This window comes from Fringilla coelebs (genome assembly GCF_963513975.1).
Source record: "Fringilla coelebs genome assembly, chromosome: 1".
NCBI lineage: Eukaryota > Metazoa > Chordata > Aves > Passeriformes > Fringillidae > Fringilla > Fringilla coelebs.
Genome location: NC_140028.1, coordinates 110,620,801 through 110,643,705, shown reverse-complemented (window position 1 = coordinate 110,643,705; position 22,905 = coordinate 110,620,801). Strand labels below are relative to the sequence as shown.

The 22,905-nt window shown below is 43.7% G+C and overlaps 2 protein-coding genes across 3 annotated transcripts in view; one reads left to right on the top strand and one right to left on the bottom strand.

Annotated features, from left to right (window-relative positions):
• Window positions 1-11,601, top strand: part of SH3BP5 (SH3 domain binding protein 5) — a 51,674-nt gene extending 40,073 nt beyond the window's left edge. Inside the window, exons 6-9 of the mRNA XM_084209915.1 lie at window positions 3,886-3,928; window positions 5,848-6,067; window positions 9,201-9,461; window positions 10,147-11,601. Of these exons, the coding sequence (XP_084066041.1) occupies window positions 3,886-3,928; window positions 5,848-6,067; window positions 9,201-9,461; window positions 10,147-10,328 (706 nt within the window). The 3' untranslated portion in view covers window positions 10,329-11,601. The remainder of the gene's footprint in view (window positions 1-3,885; window positions 3,929-5,847; window positions 6,068-9,200; window positions 9,462-10,146) is intronic.
• Window positions 11,602-12,244: 643 nt separating this feature from the next.
• Window positions 12,245-22,905, bottom strand: part of CAPN7 (calpain 7) — a 32,481-nt gene continuing 21,820 nt past the window's right edge. For both annotated transcript variants that reach the window (XM_084226332.1, XM_084226333.1), the window contains 5 exons: window positions 21,000-21,145; window positions 20,206-20,268; window positions 17,690-17,820; window positions 16,417-16,509; window positions 12,245-16,336 (listed from right to left, as the gene is read on the bottom strand). In XM_084226332.1, the coding sequence (XP_084082458.1) occupies window positions 16,192-16,336; window positions 16,417-16,509; window positions 17,690-17,820; window positions 20,206-20,268; window positions 21,000-21,145 (578 nt within the window). In that variant the 3' untranslated portion in view covers window positions 12,245-16,191. The remainder of the gene's footprint in view (window positions 16,337-16,416; window positions 16,510-17,689; window positions 17,821-20,205; window positions 20,269-20,999; window positions 21,146-22,905) is intronic.

Sequence of the window (22,905 nt, the reverse complement as noted above, 5' to 3'; positions counted from 1 at the left end):
TTGGAGAGGAGTTTATTGATGAAAATTCTTTGGGGGAAATACCTATTCTATAGGGTTTTTGGACTTGTGAAAGCGTATTGCTCTTTGGATTCCTCTCTGTGTGTAGCAGCCTCACGGCACAATTGGTGCTGGTGTTTGTCCTTTTTGTCCTTCTTAGTACCTTTTGAAACCTCTGACTCGATGGACTGGTGAACTGGGATAAGAAACCTTTTCTGAGCAGCATCCTGGTCTTGTTCTAGTGCACTAAACTCCTTGGTGGTGTGTGAATTGAGGAACAGGCGCATGGGATCCACACAAGTGCTGTCTGCAGAGCTGTGTGTGGATGTTTCACAGCCTAGGATTGTTCACAGTTCTTATTTTTAGTTAGGAGAGCAACAAAGCAAGTGGCAGAAAGCTGAAAGGTGCGAGACTGCACGGGTGTAAGGTGCTGTACACGAGGCTTGTTTACTTCCTCCTGCTGCCATGGTAAAGCTCTGTGAGAGCTGTTCTTGGGGAAGGAAACACCCTTCAGAAGGCATAGCTAAGCAGCTTGTGTCATTAATAATTGTGTCTGTCTGCATTTGTTGTGCAGTTTGGCTCTGTTGCAGAGAAGTGAAACAGGTTTTTTGCTCAGAACCTGTTTAAAATTTTGGCCCTGTTTTCAACCAATTCTTAATCCTCTTTCTATTTCACAGTCTTTTTTTTTTTTTAATATTTCCAGACTGTGGCTTGTCTAAACAATCTGCTTGGTGTATTTAGCTTTTAATCCCCTCCATCTAAAAATGACTTTTTGGTGAAATCGGTCTACTAAAAATCTATTTTGATTGGTGTTTGCTCAATTCAAGAAAGAATTAGCACTTCTCAAGCAAGATTCAAGCATGTTTCCTGAAACAGTGTAGTGGTGTGACTTCCTAGAATGAGCTGCATGCTGTTTGTCTAGCGCTGCACAGGGCCTGTGAAAACCATCATCAGATTCCTAAATGACAGATCCCTCTGGATAAGGGCAATAGCTGAGAACAATTTTGGCTGCCAGGAGTGCCTCCCTTGCAATAAGATTTAAAATAAAGACCGTGATTAAGTTGTCAGTGGGGTCCTACATAGCTTTTTATGATGGTGTGGAGCCTGGTTTCCCAGCTGCCTCGTGTGTGACGTGCCTCTGAGTTTTCATTTCTTCGCTGGAACTACCCTCAGAGGGGTGTCTTGTGTCATTCTCCTTGGGCCAAGCTGGTTTCCACTTCTTGGAAGGATCCCAGTGTATTCTTTTGTCTCACAGCAGGGCTGATTGCAGCATAAACCATCTAGGTAGGGTGTTTTGGAGATCTTATAATAAAGGGTGTACAGAAATGCCACTCCTAACCTAGTGCTGATGTGGAAGATGCCTGGTGGCACAAATAGTTGTGGATGTCTTTGAAGTTATGCTACATAGGGATGTTGGAAAGGTCAGTTGTCTCCCAGCATTGCAATTTTCACAGAAAGAAAAATTGCAGCTGAGCTGAAAACATCAGTGGTGGCAAGTGGCTACAGAAACTGGGAGATGAGGCTGCTGAATTTGCAGCTGTGTGTATTGTAGGGTGTAGCTGGCCTCTAGCTGCTCTTCAGGAAGGATTTAACACCAGCATCCTGCTCTGACCTCCTCCCTGGGTGGTGTGGCAGCACTGGCTGTAACACTTTGGCCTTTCTGGCCTTTATTTCATCTTCTCTTTAAACTTGTGGATAGACACACTGAATGAGTTGCTCTCTTTTGGGCAGAAAATGATTTGCATTTGCTCCTTGCTTCAGTTGGGATTAAGATGCTTAAAGTATTACTGTTTTGAAAGCAAGACTGGGGCTTCCTGGAGGAAAGTTGTTTAGATGATTTGCTGGGTAAAGTTGATGAGCAGAGGATTATTGGATAGTTTTGTTTTGGTTTTGCTTTTAATTTAGTTTTTTGGTGCTTACTTGCTTGTGATCTATGAATGTGCATAGGCTGCATGTTCTTAACAGTTACCAGATCTTCTGGCTCAGTGCCTCTGAGCTGTAGGATAATGAACTTGCCTGTGTTAGCTGGTTTTTGGAAGTCACTTTCTGCTCTGGTGACTTGGGCAAAGTGCCTTTCACTCTTCTGTCACTGATTGGAAAAGCACTTTGTCAGTGCAGTGCCCTGGGCTCAGCTGTGAGCAGGACACCAGTGAGCAGCTCTCTTGCCCTGCTGAGTTGCAGACCAGCCCTTAGTGGTTACAGGGCCATGGATGTCAGGGAATGAAGGGACCCTGGGACATGGGAGTGCCTCCCCTGCCAGTGCCCTGGTTCCTGCTAGCACCAGGTGCCCAGCAGTGTGTGAGCCATGAGTGAGCAGGAGTGTTTGTGTGCGAGCTCCTGCACGCCAGGCTCCTTTGTGCTGCTGAGCTGGGGTTTGTCTCCCCTGTTGCAATGAGACATTCCTGCTCCTGTGTGCACAGGGATGTGTTTGTGTACACACACACGTGCATGTGGGGATTGCTTTTTCACACCCTGCAAACACACTTGTGCTTGTCGCTGATAGAGAGGCAACTTTCCCAAGGCCTGTGGAAGCTGGTGGGAGGTTAGGACTTGAGCCTGGTTGTTCCTCCCAGCTGGCACCAGGGTAAGGAAGGTTGAGAATCAAGTTTCTTTGAGGTGAGCGTGTTTCACTGCTTTCTCTGTGCATGTTTCCCTGCCACACCACTCTGTCAGTATCTGTGTGCTACCATTGCTTTGGGGTAGGGCTGTAGGAGTCCTTTGTCTGTTGGATCCAAATTCTCAACTGCAGAGTTTTATTTGGCCTGGCAGTGCATCTGTGTAGCCTTTGGCAGGGCGATGTCCCACTAAGGGAAGGCAGAGGTGCATTTTGGCTGGATTGGTGTCACTGGAAGCATTGAGACTTGGCTGTGTGCTCCTGGTGATGGTGGGAGGGTGCTTAAAAATATCAGAGCTGGAAATAACCTACTCTAATGGAAACACCACTCAGTTATTTTGTCTGTGACCGTGTAGTGAATTCAACCCTTCAAAGAATATAGGATCAGAAAGCTACAGTTTCACACTCCTGAATTCTAGTGCACAGTCCAAAATGCAGCTGCAGTAGGCCTTAGAGCTCAGAAGAGCCTTGCTGTCAGGGTAGAAGCACAACAGGAGTAGTTCACATTCTATTTCATGATTTCATGTAAAGGCATATCTGATTGTTTATCTCTCCCCTATTTTCCAGGAGAGCTTCTGAGAGGGGAGGAGGGTAGTGAGCCCTGCTAAATAACAGGCTTTTTTTTTTTTTTCCTGCTCAGAGTTGTAACAGATGATTCTGGCTTGTGGGCTTCAAAACTTTGAGGGTGGAAAGTGGTTTCTAGGCTTTGTGCTGTACCTCTGTACCCCTGTCCTCTTGCAATCTTATAAGCAGGTTTAGGGATGTGCCTGGTGGGCCACTGTTGGGAGGTGCTGTGCTCTTGTGTGTGGTGCTCTGACCTCTCTTCACACCCTCTCCTTCACTGGAAAACCTAAGAACTGCCCCTTCACCCCTCACACCTGAACACAGAGAAAGTTCAGCTTCTGTAGGAATTCACATGTGCCGTGGGCTCAGAAAGTAGCTGGGTAGAGAGAGGATGCCTATGCCTGAAGTTGGATGTTACATTTAAATATCTTGCAGAATCTAGGCCTGGAGGAATTATGCTGTCAACTCCAAAAACTGGAATTTTGTAATTTGTATTTAGGTCAAAGGACCCAGGAGGAATAGATGCATTAGGGAGTAAGAGAGAGACGCTGAGAGCGTGTGTAGGTGTTCCATCATCTGGATTGTGGTCTCCTGGGATAGCAGTGATACACAAAATAGCTGTGTTAATGCTACAAAGAGAGCAACTCCCACGCCACTACATGGCATTCAGTCCCAGTGATTGTAAACAACTCTTCTTTGTTTTTCCACAGACCTTATTTTGAACTCAAGGCGAAGTACTATGTCCAACTAGAGGTACGTATGTAATTCAGATTCATCTGAAACTCTTTACTGCTTACAGTAAATACTGAAATTACATCTAAAGTGCTCTGACAACTATGTTGTGTTTCTCTACAAAACCAATTCAAAATCTCTTGAGCAATTTGCTAAGCCCATTTTAAAGATAAAAGACTAAGAGAGTCTTTGTTTCCTTGTGTGAAATAAGAGTGTTTGAACTCTGTCAGAACCAAAAGAGTACAGTTTGACTATCTTTGCTTCTTGTAGTTTAATGTGTCTGGGATTTATTTGTTTGTTGTGGGTTTCATTCAACCCCCCCCACCCCCCCGTGTTTTATGCTTCAGACTGTTTAACTGTCTTGGGATACTCTTTTGTGTTCACTGGCTGGATCAATTAACAGAATAAGTAACCTGCTTGCAGTGCTCAAATACCATGCAGATGTGAATTTCTGATTTGGGGTTTGGCATAAGAGGGATATGGGATTTGGCTGGCTAGGCTTCCAGGGCTTTTTGGCATCTCTGCACTGCATCCTGTGTGGTGCAGCAATGTCTGGCCAGTGCTTGGGCACAGCACATGCCCTGCAGGGCACAGTGGCCCTGGGCTGGGCATTGCAGTTCTGTGTGGGGTGGTAATCCCTGCTGTTACAGCCAGTCTTGGAGCTGCTAGGGACGGGAAGGCAGAGCAGCCCTACAAATTCAAATACAAGAATTACTCTCATTCTACTTGAGTAACTTTTGCTGCATGTGACCCCTAAAATGGGGGACTCTGGCTCCTCACAGTTGCAGGGTAGTGGCCAGTGCTGCTGTTGTGTAGGGTGGGCACAGGCTTTGAGTGGAGCATATTGCCTTGGACTGCTGGCCATGGGTGCAGGAAGGCTCCAGTGGGGTGCTGGGTCAGTAGGATCCTAGCTAGAAAAGAATTCCCATTCCTTGTCTGGGGTGCAAGGCATATCCCACAAAGGTTTTGTGAACTCTTTCTTGCCTGAGATTCGGCAGCATTTTGTAAGCCTCAGAGACTCTGGTGTGCACCTTTTTCCTTGCCAGGTTCCAGGCTCGGGTGCTCTCTCCTCCTCTGCCTTCCCTGCCTGCAGCTGCTGCTGCATCAAGCTGAGCCCTTGCCTGCCCTGGGCTGGCTGCCAGGCCAATAATCCCTGCTGCCTAGAAGCATCTTTTGAGAAATTCCCTTTTTTTCCACAGGCACACTGTTTGTGGGCCTGCTGCTTCTCCATGGCAGCTGCTCAGTGCCCTCCTGAAGCAAGGTGATTGTGTAAACCGTATGAAAAAAGCACAGATGGTTTTTTGTGCATTAAAAGCAGGCATTGAGAGAACTACAGACACACAAGCAGTGTTTCCCCTTTGGGAAATAGGATGCACAACACTTCTGCCCTTGCTGTAGGGTGGTGTTTGTGCCTGGGGACACAGGAACTGCTATATTACAGCTGTCTGTCAGGGTTTGAGGTTTGCAGCTTTCTGTTCTGCAGGTTTAGTGTGGGCAGAAGTGATGGGTTTGGTGCTCAGCAGAGAGTGAGGCTCAGCCCCCTCAGGAGTGACCCCCAGCCCTGCTGTGCCCTGCAGACCAGGGAGTGGTTCTGGGATAAGCAGTGACATAGCTGAGAGCTGCATTCCTGTTAAGGAGAGATCCTGCATGCTCACTTCTTAGTGGGGCCTCTCTGCTCTGTGCTTAGCCAGGGGCCGTGACCACGCTCCAGAGGCAGTTCCAGCCCCTGGCTCCCATGGTTTGCTTCGCTGTTGTCTCCTTCACAAGTGGCACTGCTTGGGCCAGGGTGCTTCTGAGTTCTGAACTCTCCCATCCCCTAGACACCAGCCCCAGTTTGTGCTTGCCTGTGCAGAGCCAAGGCACCTGGACATGTGACAGGGACCCGTGTGCTGTGCCGTGTTTGTAGTGAAGGTCCATCTAACGCCTGTCTCCCTTGTTAGCAACTGAAGAAAACAGTGGATGACCTGCAGGCCAAACTGGCCCTGGCAAAGGGAGAGTATAAGACTGCCTTGAAAAATCTGGAGATGATCTCAGATGAGATTCACGAGAGGAGAAGGTCCACTGCCATGGGGCCCCGAGGGTGTGGCGTGGGTGCCGAGGGGAGCAACGCCTCCGTGGAAGACCTGGCAGCGAGTAAGCCGGAGCCAGACACCGTCTCCAGTGAGTACAGAGCACTCTCCTGCCTGGGAACATCCCATGGGCATCGTAAGAAATGCTGACGTTAGGGCTGCTCTGTGTATTCTGCAGTTTTGAAATTTGCTGGCTGCTGTGAGACTGTGGCTAAGTTGGGATGCTTCTTGTTATTGCAGGAGTTGATTACATTCTTTAATAGCCAATTTTCAAGGGAAAGGGTAATGAGTTAAAGTGCATCAGCCATTCCCTTAACATCCCTGTAGTTTTTTGCACAATGCTGTATGAAAGGAGCAAAATGAACACACTCCAAAGCTTGTGTCTGATTTTACACCAGTGGTGCTGCTGGTAGTGACTCGCCTGGGGAGGCTGCAGGCTGTGGCAGATCATTCAGCAAGTCTGGGAACAGACCTTCTGGATCAAGTGCTTGTCTTCCAGTGCTGGGCCTGTAGTACAGGGAGCTAAAGTTGTGGCTACAGTAGTGGAGAAGGGTGTGATGCTCGCAGGGAAGCATGTAAGGATAAGCTCCTTTGTGCTGTAGAGTCTTTTGCCAAGGTGTGATTTCAGCAGAGCGTGTGTGCTGTGAGCAAGGGAAGTGAAGAAGCAGCAGTATGCTGCTGCAGTGTGCTGAGGGGCTCTGTAGGAGAAATGTGGGACAGCAACAACCTCCAAGGAAGCTCCAAACAAGCAAGGTAATACCTCTGCTCTCTGGTGGCACATGGGGACCTTGTCTTGCAAAGTCTGTTGTACGGTGAGTTTGCATTTTTCCTGGCTCTGGGTGAAAGTGGATAGATGGACATTACATGTGGACTGCTTTTGTCTCCTTCCTGGACACTTTTTCCCCTTCTTGATGCAGAAAGTATTTTTCTTGCTGCCCAGTCCCACAAATTCCAGTTTAATTTGTATTTCAGCTTTGTTTCTACAGGGGGAAGTCTAGGTCAGGATTGCAGGAGTTGATGATTGCACAACCCTGGTGCCCAAAGGCAGAAGATGCAATTTCCCCATAAACACCAGTGTGTACTGGCACTGAGGCCTTGTAGGTCCATGGTACAGCCTTAGGAGCTGGGAAGCAGGCCTGGGCTGGCCTCCACCCTCTGCAATGGCAGGGGTTTCTGCAGGATGTGTTGGAGCTCTCCCTCAGTACTGTGCAGCTGGGACCTGAGTTGCAGCAGCAAGGGAGGGCTGTGTCTGGACAGCTGATGCAGCCAGGTTTCAGTATGGCTGCTTATCTTCTGCCACCCTTAATTCCTGAGGCAGACTCTCTCCAACCGAGGCAGGAATTGCCTCTTTTAGATACGTGCAAGTCCCCCTCCTCATGCAGAAGGCCTCCTGAAAGCCTTAGGTATAACTGAGTTTTAGGGTATTTTGTGCTGAAGGAGTTCAGGGACCTGGGATATGGGGGCAGAAGAAGCCAGGAAAGTTAATGTTAGTATTAGTTGCTGGCTCCCCTGGCTGCTGCTGTGGCTGCAGGCAGGACCAGCAGCGTGGGCTCATCCCTCCCTTTGAATTGCACAGTCTGACAAGAGTGGAAGGACATCAGCTTGTGTCTGGTGCCAGGACAGAACTGGGTTATGACAGGGCAGGACTAGCAGACTGGATTAAATCATAGAATAGCCTGGATTAAGTTCTCATTGTAATGTGGGGGGACCTTTCCACCAAGGTCCTTTTGTATCTTGATTTCTGTCTGCTGGAGTCGGATAAAACATCTCATCATCAGCAGGAGTTTCTTGGCCCTTGCAGATGCTCCTGTGCATTACGGTGAATTTAGACAGTGAAAAGCAAGCTACAGTTTAAGCTGTGCCATGTGTAGACTGCCTGATGTCAGTGCTTCTTGCCAAGCAGAGGACTCTAATTGGAAACATCTTTTTTGCCAAACCTTTTATTGCTTTCTCCCCCACAAAGTTATCTGTACTGCTCACCATATATTGATGGAACACAGCAAGTGAGAAGAAAGGCCCCTCTGCAGTCTTAGATTTGACTTCATTAAAAACCAAACAACAAAACCCAAACCACAAGAAAAGCTGTCTTGGAGTATGAAGTGCCCTGGAGAGGACTCAGGAAGGTGGATAATGTTGTTATCCATTTTATGTTTGAAGCCTTTGGGGTCAATTTTGCAACGTGCAAGTGCAGCAATCTGCAAGTCCAGCGGAAAGAGGCTGAACATCTCTGCCATAAAAATGGCAGGAACAGCCTCTGTTGGCACCTTCGTGTCCTAGTGGTGCCTGTGAGCCCCAGGCTGCCAAGGTGACAGGGAACTTCTTTGAAGCTTCTCCTTTGAGCCGTTTTGTTAACGCCTCTGCTTTGCTCCTGCTGCTCTTCCGAGGCCATTCTGAGCCTGGCTAACAATGGCAGGAATCGCCAGGAGGAGGAATTGAAGATAACCTCAGGTCACTGGCGATGTCTTGCTGTGTCTGGAACTTCTTCAGGCCAGTGTGATTCCAGCACACTCTTGTGTGGTGTAGAGGCTGATGTGGGTAGAGAACCTTCTGATCCCAGCAGGACTGCTTGTGTGCAGAAGTCTTTGGTCCCCAACCTGCAATGAGCCTCTGAAGTGTGTTGAATTTCAGCAAAATCTACGCCCTTGTTGCACAAAGACCCTGCAGCTTAACCCAGACAGACAGTTTGGAGTGGGTTTGCTTTAATTAGAATTCAGATCTGAGCAAACACAAGCAGGGAAAAGAATATATGTTTTATTTTGTTTTTTTTTTTTTTTTTTTTTTTTATTTTGGTGTTGTTTGGTGATTCTCATTCAAAAATAAATCTTGGGACCTGTGTCTTTCTAATTAGCACTTAAATAACCAGGAGGCTGTACAGGGATCAAGATAGTGCTGGGGAGGCAGGCACAGGGAATTAGGCTCTAACCTGAGTTGTCTACTGAAGACCACAAGTGAACAAGGCCAGCAGGGCTGGTAAAAATCCAAGAGCTTCTTGGCATGAGGAGCAGTAGCTACTGCAGAGCTGGCCTTGCATGGCCTACCTGCAGGTGTGCTGCTGCCCAGGGCAGACCCTGGCTAAGGTTTTGCACAGGGGACAGAAAACCAGAGGGGGCAGCCCATGGGTTAGCAATGTGTATGGAAAATGCAAACCTGAAAAACTGCCTTTGCCTGGGAAGGGCAGGAGGGGAGGCTGAATTACTATCTGGAATATTCTTTGAACATTGCAGTGGCTTCAGAAGTGTTTGAGGATGACAATGGCAGCAGCTTTGTGTCCGAAGAAGATTCAGAAACTCAGTCAGTGTCCAGCTTCAGCTCTGGTCCTACAAGTCCCTGTGAGGTGCCCACTCAGTTTCCTCCTGCCACACGACCTGGAAGCCTGGACCTGCCCAGCCCTGTTTCCCTCTCTGAGTTTGGGATGATCTTCCCTGTCCTGGGCCCCCGGAGCGAATGCAGTGGGGCCTCCTCCCCCGAGTGTGAAGCTGAAAGAGGTATGCACAGCTGGATATGCTCTGGGCCAGTGTTCTTCAGCTCCATGAAGGGAGCAGGAAAACCTTCCCAGCTCCCCTAGGCATATGCCAGGCAATGCTCAGAGCTGCTGGCTGCTTCTATGGGGAAGGCAATTGTGGAAGGCCCTGTGTCTCAGAGTTAACAGCGATGTCTATAATGTATTAATTACTGTTCTCCTGGCTGGGAACGTTCCCCAGTTCTCTCTTAGTGCAGGGGTTTGAGATTTCTCACTAAATAAGTGATCAGTGGGATTCTCATGGTACATTTATTTGGAGGAAAATCTGAGTTGATTTGTTTAAATTACTGTCCTGCCTTTTCAAAATCTTGCTTTCCAAGGGAAAAGAAACCAAACCAAAATCCCCACAAAAAATAACATGCCAGAAGGAGCTTGTTGCAGGCTCTGCCAGCCCTGGCTGACTAATTCAGACTTGGAGGATTACCACTGCCCTTGTCTGTTCCATTTTAAGGCTGTTCTCACTAATTTGCTGATGCAGTGCACAAGATGAGCATGGCTTGGAAGGCCAGCTTGGTTTTGTTAAAGCATTTTGCTCCTGCTCCTGTAATTTCTGTGTGCTTTGGCAAAGGAAGCTGCAGAGGCACCTGCTTGAAGCTTAACTTGCAGAATGAAATCCGGGTTTAACATGCAGTTTAATCCTTTCTTTGCAGGGGATAGAGCAGAAGGGGCTGAGAACAAGACAAGCGACAGAGTGAACAAGAACAGGAGCAGCATCAGGAGCAGCTCCACGGAAGGGCTGGCTCTGGATAACCGAATGAAGCAGCTCTCCCTGCAGTGCATGAAAATCAAAGAGGGAATTTGCGCGGGCAGGAAAGCTGCCCAGATTGGCTGAGGCCTTCTCGTGCCCCGTCCTGAATAATGGGAGTCTAAATATTTATACATGAACTTCTAAGTGTTTGAAGAACGTTGTGCCAATAATATATGCCAAATCTTAAGCGTTTACTCTGAGAATTTAAAAATGCACTAAGAAGTTTAATTGATGTGGAGGGCTGAAGTTTTTATTCAGTAAATCCTTTGTAGGCCAGACGAGTTATCAAATGTTTAAGCTGTGCTCATATTTCACAGACTTTGTAAATTGTTTTGTAGCAGCCTGGCTGAAGCAATAACTAGTAATGTTCCCGTGTAAATTCATGCCAGTCGGGGGTCTGAAATTCAAGCCAGACTTTTGCAGAGAGTGGTTTGGCTTCGGTTTTGTAGAATGAAATGCTCTTTAGATACAACCAGTCTCTTGAGTACAAGTGGCATAATCTTTAAACATCTGTATTGGTCTTTATTATGCTGAAACTGTAGAAATATTTTGTATACAGGAAAGCTGTTGCATGTGTGGGGTCTGAAAGCCTTCACTCTTCCCTTGGTGCTCACAGAAAATAAAATGAGTCATGCCTCTAAAAGCCTATAAAACAGATGGATGACAGGAAGGGGATGGTAACGCCCAGCAGTGGGAGGCCCTTTCTAGACACCTTCCTGAGTCTGGCTTGGACTCTGCAGGTGATTCCAGTGACCAAAAAGAGTTGATTGGCCCCTTGCCCTTCTGCTTCCCTGAGAAGTGAAGAATTATTTTTCAGCACTTTAAGTGTTTTTTGATTTTTTTTTCCCTCAAAAATGGGAGTCATAGATGTTTTCAGGATGATTATGATAAGGGGTTTGCCCTTGAAATATGCATGAAGAAAAGGAATTGCCAGTGTAGATTGACAATGTGTTCTTAAGCTTCTCTGTAGGTTGTACTGTGTGGGGGTTTATAACTGTTAAAGGGACTTGGGATTTTAGTATGCCCTAGACAAAGTGTTGAATAAAACTAGAAAGGGCACGGGGCATGTTTTGCCAGCAGCTGTTAGGCAGTAGTAGTGTCTGATAATTATGCTAATAAGTGGTAGTAAAAATCCTAGGACTCTTCAGTTTTGGTGACTAAGCATTTCTGAAAGCACCATTTTCTCTAAAATGTCAATTTATATTGTTGATTTGATGGGAATCTTAGTATTGCCCAAAGTATTTTCTATTCTGTTTTTGCAGTCCTGTTGTATTTCATCCCTGCCACAGCTTGTGTATCTATTCTCAAAGTTAATGTAAAATTCTTCACACTACAGTAAACATTTTTGTTTTCCACATTTTGAGTCTGTGCAAATGAAGTTTATCTCAAGTGCTAGGACCCAACCTTCTCCCACAGCAAGTTTAGCCTCCAAATATCCACTTCCAGCTGAAGGCTGCAGGCTGAGGTCACACTGGTGTTAGAATCCATTGAGGTACGTGGGCAACTGGTGCCTCTTTCCAGCTTCCCAAATCCCTGCATCCGTGGCTCACTTTTTATTCTGAACTGTGCCACAAGACCAGGGCTTCAGTCAGATTGTCCAAAACCTCCTTAGTGTGCAGGAGGAGGGAGGTATTCTGTTACATAAGACCTCTTTTCCTAATGCTGCTGAAAGTGGCTGTAAAGCCGTGCAGAATTGGAGGCAAAGAATCCTGTTTTCATAGAAAAATGGACTCATCACATTATAGCTGTTAAGCTGTAACTGTGTTAGGCATTTATATGTTTACATCTTCTGAAGACCTTAAGGCTGAAACCTTCCACTGCCAGCAGTTCCCAGGCACAGAAAATGCTTAGGAAAGAAGTCTGTGGTTCCAACTTCTGATGTGATCATTACTTAGGAAAAAGCTGGGATAGGCAGTATTGAATATGAAAAGCAGTTACAGGAGTGCCACATCGTATTAAGTGTTTTTACTTAAACTTTCATGGCTGAGCTGTTGTCTGTGCTGCATTCAGTTAGAAAACTAGCAGAGGTCTTTGTGGTTGGATCTCACTTTTGCAGACCTCCCAGTCAACACCTGTTACATGTTCCTGGGTTCTTTGAATGGTTGTTTTGGTGGTGATTTTTTTTCCTTTTATTTTTTTTTTAACCTCTCTTGTTATCAAATTTCTCCTCATCTTGCCAGTTTGGACTGGAAACCCAAACTTCCCACACTTGGGCACAATGAATTAATTTTGTGTGTGTGCTGCCTTGCCTGTGTCCTGATTGGTTTCAGCTCCCAGCTGGGTAAAACTATTGTTCTGGAAGTTTGAAAGGGTGTGGAACCCACTCTGCCCTTCCTTTTCTATCACCCCGCTGCAAGAGTTGCTGAAAAATCACAGTGCAGCCTTCCTCCTTTGGTGAGCCCTGGACTCAGCAGGTAAATCACCCTTCAAACATGCAAGCAAACAGGCACAACTGTGTGTTTAATAAATTAATGGAAAACTCATTTTATTTTAAACTTCATAAAAGCCATAATTATAAATATGACAGACTTAAATGAACATACATTGCTATGGAGTACAAGTAAATGAACAAGCTTTCTCCAGTTACTTTTTACTTAAGCTCTTGATTGATTCTGAAGTGTAACATGATGGTAGCTGCCTTCATGGGTATAAAAATAAGCCTCTGGTGTATCAAAGTATACATGACTGCTTCATCTGCCCTGATGTGAGAATGTATAAAGCAAATGTTAACCTAGGAGTTCTACTTCTCTTTGGTATCATCAAACAATTTCAGTGTCCTTATAGATGAAGCGATGAAAACCTCTGCTGTATGTACACAAGCTTAGCTCTAAATAGGTGGCTGTTCAAAGGCTGCAGAGATTGTGTGGTTAAATGCATAATTACTGTACAAAATAGTTACATGGAGCTCACAGCAGGAAACTAGGACTCAACTCAGACTCACAGTCTGGGGCAGCTGGGATAGACGCTGTTGATGCCATTCATCCATGGTACTATGTCTCACTGAATCTTTGGGAACTGAGGGATTGGATCAGTCAAGGGCTAACCTGCCTTCCTAACAAAACAAACAGAACAAACTATGTCATATGGCTCAAAAAATGCTAAACAGTACAGGGGAAAAGAAAAGCTTAACTTAGTGGCCTGAGGTCATGTTAAAATCTAAGGATCAGTTCACTTTGCAATAATTTTTCCAGACTTACCTGTGGAAAATATATAAAAGTATATATTTGACAGAAAATACTAAAGCAAATCCTAAATGCTTACATCAATATTTTTTCTTAAGAAAAAAGGACAAGAAAATTTTATTGTAAAATTAATTTGCCATAACCAGAATCCCTCAACTGCAATTCATATGGATATTTTAATCTTAAGTATGTAATATTTTAAGTACTTAAATACTTAATATTTTAATCTTAAATACTTCACCTGAGTGTCCTGTCCTATATCTGAAGGGAAATGCACAGTGATGGCATTCTAGTACCTATGCAGGTGCAATATTTGAATAGACTTTGCTTTATATATAAGAGTGACACTAAGCTTCAGTCGTGTGCATTAATGGGGCTGAGCCCAATCCACTGACAATCCAAATGTGTAAGAAATACTGGCATATCCTGGTGGGGACAGGATCCTTTGGCCTTAATGTCTGTGCCTGGCATTAGGAAAGTGAGTACAGTTGTTACTTTTTAGTTCAGTTCAGTTTAAAATCTGCACAGTACGGAAGCTGAGCCTTATGCTCGTTTCATGCAGCATAAGCTTTGGCACTGACTTGTGCTCAGGGGGAAAGAGAAAGAAAAACTCCTTCCTGCCGAACAGAAACCAACTACTGAAGAACAACAACAGATTTTCCTCTAGGCAAGTCTACCAGCTTGATCTCAAACAGCAGAGAATGTGCAAGAACTTGGTGCTGAAGGCTGGCACTTTTGGCATCTGCCTGTTGTACTGCCAAAAAGATACTCAGTTGAGATTTCCTCAATACCTCCAACTTTAGAGGTGATAAGATACATAGAGGACTCCACTGCTACTCTGGTTTAGCCTCAGCTAAAAACTTAGAGACCTGTAGGGAAAATGGGAGTTGAATGAAACTTTCATATTCTAGGGGTGAAGCAGCCCTTGGCAAATACTCCAAAAGCCAAGCATAACCACAGAGAACCTAATCTGTTTTATTCTCAGCTTGTGCCCATGCTGATCCTTCTGTTGATTTATTGCAATAACCATCAGAAGCTTCCCTGCAAAAGAAGGTAAGTCACAAACTTGTCACAAATTCCCTAGCCCAGATGGTCTCTGAGAGAATTGCAGTCAGCAAGGCATGTGTTTTCCAAGGCAGGAGCTATCCCTGCCCTTTCAGTGCCAGACACTTGTTAAGCAGCTGTCTGATGGAGGAAATGAAACAAAAGGTTCTTCTACTTTCTGGAGAGGACTAATAGCAGATTTCTGTGGAAATAATTTTAGCCCACAGCTATTTCTGGTGCTACTGTAGAATATGTGTTCAGTTTCCCCATGGCCAAGTGACACCTGTAACCTAAAGCAAGATTTAAATGCTACCTTTTTGCTTGGAAAACTGCCAAACCAGTGTGAATGGCAGCAAAATTCCTATGGCTGTTTAAAAAATACCCTCTCCCCCAACTGTGAAATATGTAAATTTTGTAAAAATGACAAAATTTAATCCCATTTCAGGATCTCTGAGGCAGTTGTATTAAATAAAAAGTTTTTATCTTGAATCCTCTTCAGATACAATGTATACAGACCTAGAGGATGAACACATATTAATGTTCTGCATTAATCCCACCTCCACTAGTTTCTAAGAACTCTGACCCTGCTTCTATTGATGATACTGACCTTGCGCTCAATTCCTTCACTGGTTTCAACTTAAAAGGAAAAAAGTATCTTTTCAAAGATGTCTTGCATAATGAGCAAGTGCATTCCTTGCAGCTGTGGTGTCTTGTGAGAGAGGTTTAAATGATCCTTCCCTACATGATGCATACTTACAGAAATGATGAAAATAAAATATTTCTTTGCTGAGTTGCTGATGGTGGGCAGTTCCCCATCTCCCTGCACCAGCAGCTCAGACTACCCCCAGTAGATACAGTGAATCTTACAGGGGATCTTCAGATGAAAACCTTTCACAGCTGCCCAGGGAAGGCTGTGCTGCACTGCCTGGTCACTACTGCTGGATAACCTCCTGTCCTTCCTGCTCATCAGGATCAACCTAGGTCTGGCAGATGGCAGGAAGAAAGCCCCAGACCCCCATGCTCTATTATGTACTAAAGTCATACAGATATGAAATAACAGCTCCCAAGGTACACATAACATGAGCAAAGCAATTGCTTTGCTTTTAGAAATAGCTAAAGCTGGAACCTTCCTTTTCCTGTACTCCTACATACCTATTCCAGAGAAGATGACACATGGAATACTATTGGCTCAGCAGTAGTACATTTACATTTAGATGGGAGAACCAGTTCAGTGCTGAAAACATAGATAGCAGCACAAATATGTAATAAAAGCTATTTGGTCCTGAGACTGAATAAGCAGAATACACAAGAATATTTTTTCCTTATATGTTTACTTTTAAGAATAGAATCTTTAGTCCATATACTCTGTATGTGGGGAGGAGGGAATTTCAATGTTAGTTTTTCTTGTAACTCACTAGACTTTGATTCAAAGTGTGGAACAACTGCAATAAGTTGAGTTCTTCTTCTGCTGGTTCATTTGAATATATGCATTTTAGCCTATTCCCAAGCCCATTGAACAGTGCTCACTCCTGGACCATAGCAGCAAACCCACAGCTACCTGCCTGCCACAATTAACTGGCAATCTGTCATTCCATGCTTCTGGCTGTAACTCAGGCTGTAATTCTCTTTTGTGCAGGTGTAATAAGAATTCTTCACCTGTCCTCAGGCTGTAGGACAGATCAAAACCATCTCCTTAAACAGCACTGGATAGTTCTGTCTCCTCACTGCAGCTGTGACACCTTAAGAGGAGTAGTACTGTTAAAATCTAAGAAAAAAGGACCCTCTTGTTGAGGCAGGAATGTGGTGGGGATAATGTTGTAAACTCCAGCAAATATGTTCTCCACCTCCAAGTAGCAAAATCCACACCTATGACAAAGAAAACTACCTGTTAGAAATGGCATCTAAAGTATGCTTCAAATCTCTATACAGACTTCATTAAGTGTTACCTGTAGTCACCACTGCTTTTTTTCTGAAAGCCATAGGAACCAGGATCTCCCACTGTTGAGACGGTGACAAGTTCAAAACCAACACTGTATTGCCTGCAAGGGACATGATGGACTTGCTTTAGATGCTTTAGATCAGGATTATCACGAAGAGGGCTAGTTATTAAAAACTATACAGTATAACTGAAAGACATCTAAAAGTTTTGCCACATTTGTGACAAAAATGTAAAGTCAAATTTACCATGATATGAATGTTGTATTTGGAGGAAGACAGAACTCAGTTCAGGTTTAGAACTAGACTGTAGGGAAAATGCCAGCTAGAAGCCTGTCTGTGCACTCAAGCAGAATTCAAGTAGTTAAACTTGTGACACCCTCCTGTGCCACATGGCAGAGATCCTGGGGTGTGATCAGGTTACTGTTGGAGGACTTAGTGTCAGTGATCTCAGCAGAATTTCTCATGTTGCAATACAACTTCGGACACTTTGTCTGCTCCTGTTAATACATGTGACAGGCACCATTGCCTCTGTCCTTCAAACTACCCAAATATGATGTTCAAGTGCAGGAAAAAATGCAAATGAAGAACTGCTCAAGTCATGGAACTGTGCAGCCACACCTCTGGCTTCATCTTCTTTTCATGAGAGAAGGAGTTTCCTCAAAGAGGGGAGGAGAGATAGAAAAGTTCTGCCATTTTGTAGGGCCCACTGTACAGCTTTGCAAAGGATAAGCAGTTGACTGCAGGTCAGGAGATGTTGCTATTCAGAAGTACTGAATACTGGTATTTTGAGGTAATCATTAATTGTGCCAAAGGAATTTGGCCTGCATAAGTCTACTTTATGGGATATTGACATCCAGGACTTCTCCTGGCCTGCTGGCAGGAGAGTAAATGCACTTTCAAAGGTGTTTGAGAGCTGTAAGGGTTTAGTATCTTGCATGTTAGCTCTACGACAAAATAAAAGGAATTCTGATCATAATTAGTTTTAAGAAGAAATCCTTTATACCTTCTTCCCTACTCTGCTCAGACCCCAAAACTTAAAGAGAAAGGAAGGCTGCTGCTTTCCTTATAGGTCAAGGATTTCCCTCAGTAGTTACTGCGTAGATTTAAAACACTATTGATGGCAAAGATAGAAACAGACAGTACTAAATCGGAGTCAACTCCCACACCTTGTTTTCTGGATTTTCCATGAGCTTCCCACCCTCCCCAAGGGGATACTGACAAAGCTCTATCTTTAGCATGCAATGCTTTCACTGTATTGATGCACAATTATTTTCTACAAACCTCGGCCCCCGTAGTTCAATTAGCAATGGTCCATTCTTGTCTAGCTGGAATTGATAAATGGGGTTATTTTTGTAGGTGTCTCTGAAATTTCCACATCCTCCAGCACTGTGACCTTTCCACTGTCCATTAACCTGAAAGAAGTCAAAAGTACAGAAAACAGATCCTGAAGATTTCTATTGCTTATATATACACACAAGCAAGACTAGAGGGTCCTCTCACTTTAGAAGTCACTTCACTTCAGTGACTCTCCTAATTTTTAAAGTGAAGTGAAAGATGGTGTTAAGCATTCACGAAGTCTCCTGCAGTTGCCCCTCCCCTTCGATCAAAGCCTTACATCCCATCCCTGTACTGTATTTTTCCAGCTTACATTAAACAAGCACTGAGTGACTGTTTCTGACTGTGACAAACTGCAGCTAACAGAAGACCCACATTCCCATCTATCCCATGCCTCCTAGACTACACAGGTTATTTTTTTTCTCCTCAGACACTCCCCTGTTGGGTTAAATGAGAAACAGCAGCAATACAGGCAGTACAACACCAATAGTGTTGTAACCTTTGCTTTTAAAGATCTCTGCCTCCAGCCCTGTCCATCACCTCTGTGCAGTCTGAGAACCAGCACTGCAATGACAAGATCACCACAAGGACAGATTCTGCAAGGATAAATACACTCAAGAGGAAAAATGCTGCTCAGACTTTGAGAAGCAAGCCATCTGTTTCCAAGTTCCTCTTGCTAGTCATTAAACTGAAAGGTTAGACTTGTAAGGCATGACAGGCATTCCCACAGATTTATAGCTGAGATCCATCTCTCCTGTTACTTCTCTCCTGTCTCTGTCAAAGCAGCAAGAGGCAGCATTTTCCCTTTTGATTTAATTTCTCCACTCAGTGCCCAAAGCTCTCAAACATGGTAGATACAGAAATAAGGGGAATTTTGCCCCCTACCATGCTACTACCCAGGAACCTAAAACTGCTGTGTGCTGTGGAGCTTTCTAGCCCTTTCCCACTTCTGCTGCACTTAATTCCAGGAATCCCCTCAGGGCTTGGTGAGCTCCAGAGGTGACCACTTGACTCTAGTATAGGACACTTAACAGAACTTGTTTTTACTGCTAAACTGTGATTTAGTTCTCTGCTTGCTTTTGAGTGTGATGATTGCTAAGCAATCAGCAAACAGGCATTAAATACAGGCAACTAAGTTTTTGTATTCAATCCTAAAGACAGAACTGGCATTGGATCGATAGAACATACCTTTTTTTTTTTAAATACTAGACAGACATGTTCAAATAATCAACAGGAGTTTTCTACATACTTAATTCTCTTTTCAAACATATTACATCATAAAATGGATGTCCCTCCTCAAACAGGCTTTTCACCTTGAATATGTTTTTGACCTCTTAAAACACTTCCTCAAAGTACACCCAGTTTTTAATAGCTATATAGGACAATGGTCTCTGGAAGAACCAAACAAACCATCTTGCTGTTCCCAGGAATCTCTCTATTCACTCACCATTCTCTAGAACAGGCTTCAAGGGACTGTTCCAGAAATAACAGCTGGTATGGAACATTGTCTGAACTCGAGAGCCAAGCTGCAAGCCAGCATGTCCCCCTGAGCACACCAAGTAATGCAGTCCTGGGCTTCAGGCACAAGTGTCCTGGCAAATGGACTGTTCCACTGTGGCTCAAACTCCCTTGTTTCTCTCTTCCTGAACAAGTTACTGTTTGGACAGACGACTTCTGACTACAATGGGATTCCCCAGGGTATGCATGGGAAGTACAGAGGTAAAGCTGCTGGTTTATTCTTTCCTGAGGCTAAAACTGCTAAAACATGAAAATACATGCAAGTTACTTTATCCTGTGAGCTCTTGGCTATATTTATACTTCAGCTGAAGGTGTAACTGCAGCTCATGTTGACAGCTGAAATATGAAGGGCAGCTGGCCCCAAAACTGCCTGAGCTTCTGACCTAGTTTCAGTCAAGTTTTTCACTCTCCCCCCATTCCTATACTCTCAGGGAGTGTATAATGGATATTTTCTCAGGAAATGTACAATGGATGTACTTCCTTGATACTGTCTGGCAACAGGAGTGCTTATTCCAATTGTTAGAGACCCTTGAGGTATCTTTGAAAAATTTAGGAACAGTAGTGTGTTGTGATATTGCCATCCTAAGTTTGTTTCTTACAGTCTTGCTACTGGTGCCTTTGGTTTGGCATTGCTGATTTTGTCCCATCATGCCAGGAGTTTTTCCAAGAAAATCATGCAATTCTCCCAAGGGGAAATAAGCAACACTTCTGGGGGGTTTTCCCTCTGCACCATTACTAGCACAACCTGATTTCTGCAGAGTGATGACTTATTAGAGCATGGGTTGTTGTTCCAAAGGCCAGTCTGTTCTACAAAGGCTTTGCAGCATGTCTGCAATGGCACAGCTGCAACAACACACTCTGTGTCAAAATATATTTTAAAACCTTGTACATCTCAAATATGGAAAAGCCAAACTAGTGATGCATAAAAGAAAACGTTTCTTTACCCGTTTGAAAATGGTGTAAGGTGTAGGAATCTTGGAAAAGGTGAACTTGCACAAGGAATACACCTGTGTTGTAAAAAGAAGCAGCAGGTTACACATTTATTTTGCACTTTTCAAACAAAATCATGACAAATTAAAAGAAAACAGAATTGCCTACACAACTTTTTTAGATATCTGTTCACTATATGTTTGTATTACCCATCAGATGACCCTGTGTCAAACTCAAAATTCAGAACAGTGCTGGGACTAAGACTTAGTTCCTCATAATTTTCTTAACAACCTTGCCCCCCCCCCAAAAAAAAACCCCAAAAAAACCAACCAAAACCCAACCAAAAAAACCAACCAAGAAAAAGAACAAAATGGAAGCAATCTGCATTTTACACTTTTTTTTCAGTGAAAAAAAAATCTAGCATTGATCATTATGTGATTTAGCAATTAAGAGAAAAACCCAAATCCTAAGTCAAGACCTAGAGAAGTCAAAAACCTTTAAATCTTAACCAGGATCTAAAATGGGTTTATTTTAGATACATACACGGCCAATGATCTGCCTGTACATGGATATTTTTTTTATTCTAGAAAGTAAGAGTATTTTTTCAGCTGATTTTGTTACTAAAATTTTATTACTACAAATGGAGAACATTATCAAAAATGCCATCCACTGGTTCTGCTCCAACAGTCATTGCTTCCCTCCCCAAGATAGCAATATTAATTCAGAAATACCCTTTTAATGAAATTTAAAAACAAAGGACACTTTACAGTTTAATTGCTTACATTCATTATGAAACAACAGCACATACCCTGATGGTGTAATGGATGGTGTTTTGTTTCTCATACTGGGACACCACTAAGGTGAATGTATGGGAACCTGGAGAGGTCAGCTTTATCTTGGTCAGATAATGAGGACTGTTGATCCGAATACCATCAATATAAGGAGGAGGATCAGCTGAAAAAGAAAAGGATGAACATTTTTTCCTGACCAAAACCCCCCCCAGCTTGGTAAACTTCTAAGATTAGACTGAACAGACCCAAGTGCTCTGAACAGATGAGAGCCTCAAGATGTACCCATAGAAAGGACAGTCTTAACATCAACTGCTGTTTTCAGGAGGGGTACAGCACACATGACAAGACACAAATTCCGTGCTTGAAAGTACGGCTTAAATCCCAAGACGTGGAAGGACTGCTTATCCATCTCCCACCAATGCCACTACTCAAAGAAGACTGCTGTAATTATGTTGAAATTTCAAGAGAAAGATAATGAATGTTTAAGCACTCTTTGAAAATCTCTGAAGTGTCTGCTCTCTCTCCATTGGCTGGACAGTTCCAGAATGCCAGCTGCCAAAACTCTGGCCACCTTGTAAACAATACTTCAAAACATGTTAATTCCTTTAACTAAATCACACATGCTTTCTGTCCCTCTCTCTTCAAATCCCTGTGATCATTACACAGATGTAGCTGCATCCCAATACCAATGCACATGTGGTACTTAGAAAGATCCCAAATGTTTGCTTTTATAATTAGACAGTGTAATTTGTTATTTGGCCTCTAATTGGTTCTTTCCAGACTTCTTTTAATTTCAGTGAAGCAGGACCAAGTCTAGCCAATTATTTCAATAGGCTCAGGATCAGGTCCGTTTATTTTCTTCCACAAAGCAACATGGGAGAGGGGACAGGATTAATATAAAACAATAAGAAGCTTAGGAATGGGAAATCTCGGCCTTGCTGCCAAAGGATTAAGCTGCTTTGTTCTCATCTCATTTTAACAGATGGTTAAAAATAATACTGCAGCTTGACCAATCTATTTCCATGGAAAAAGGTTTTAAACAAGTTTGAGCTCGTGAGATCAGATGTTTTTAAGAGTTTGTGTAGCAAGACAAAACATAGGAATTGTTCAGGTTTTGGTACTGGTCTTGCTGGGCTGTCTCCTTCAAGCACAACTGAACAATTCCCTCTACTATACAATTGTGTTTGGGTTTGCTCGCTTAAGAACATTTTCAGTGAGACCCACACGTAAAGTAAGCACTGCTCCAACTACCAGGAACACCAGAAGCAACTTGGGCGTTTACTTCTCCTCACAGAGGAGCTCTTGCAAAACCAGATGATGTCAGGTGTCAACAGATCTTTCCACAGAAAGACTTGGGTTCTCAGGGAAGCTTGGATTCTGGGGGAATTGGTCAACAGAGTTCACTGAACAAGATCAGATGCAAACAAAGCAATGCTCATTAGCCATTCCAAAAGAAAAAGTCCCATAAATTCCACTCTTAGGTGAAAAAAGCTTTAAAATCTACTAAGGCAGCTACCTGAATGCAAACCTGGTTCTAAAGGGGTTCCTATCTGTAAAAGCAACCAGCCAAATCCCACTTTTTTTAGGATGCACCTTCACTGAATAATTCCAAGGAACGTTTCTAGCAATCTCTAACTTAACAGAAAGAATAAATAAAAAGATAATCTTACTAGCTCTACCTTAAAGTTTCAGTCTATCCATTCAACCTGGGCATTACCTTTACACCCTGTGTCTCAGATCTGCTATCTCTTTTGAAATAAAGCATACTTGGCTACTTCACAGCTACAGCAAACCACTTCTCCTCAAGGTGAAAAGAATCTGACATATAATGACCAAGAGTGAGATTTTGATAAAATTTGAACATTTTTAGCATTCCATACCTGGTATTTGGAAATATGCTCACCTATGTTTCATAAGCTTGCT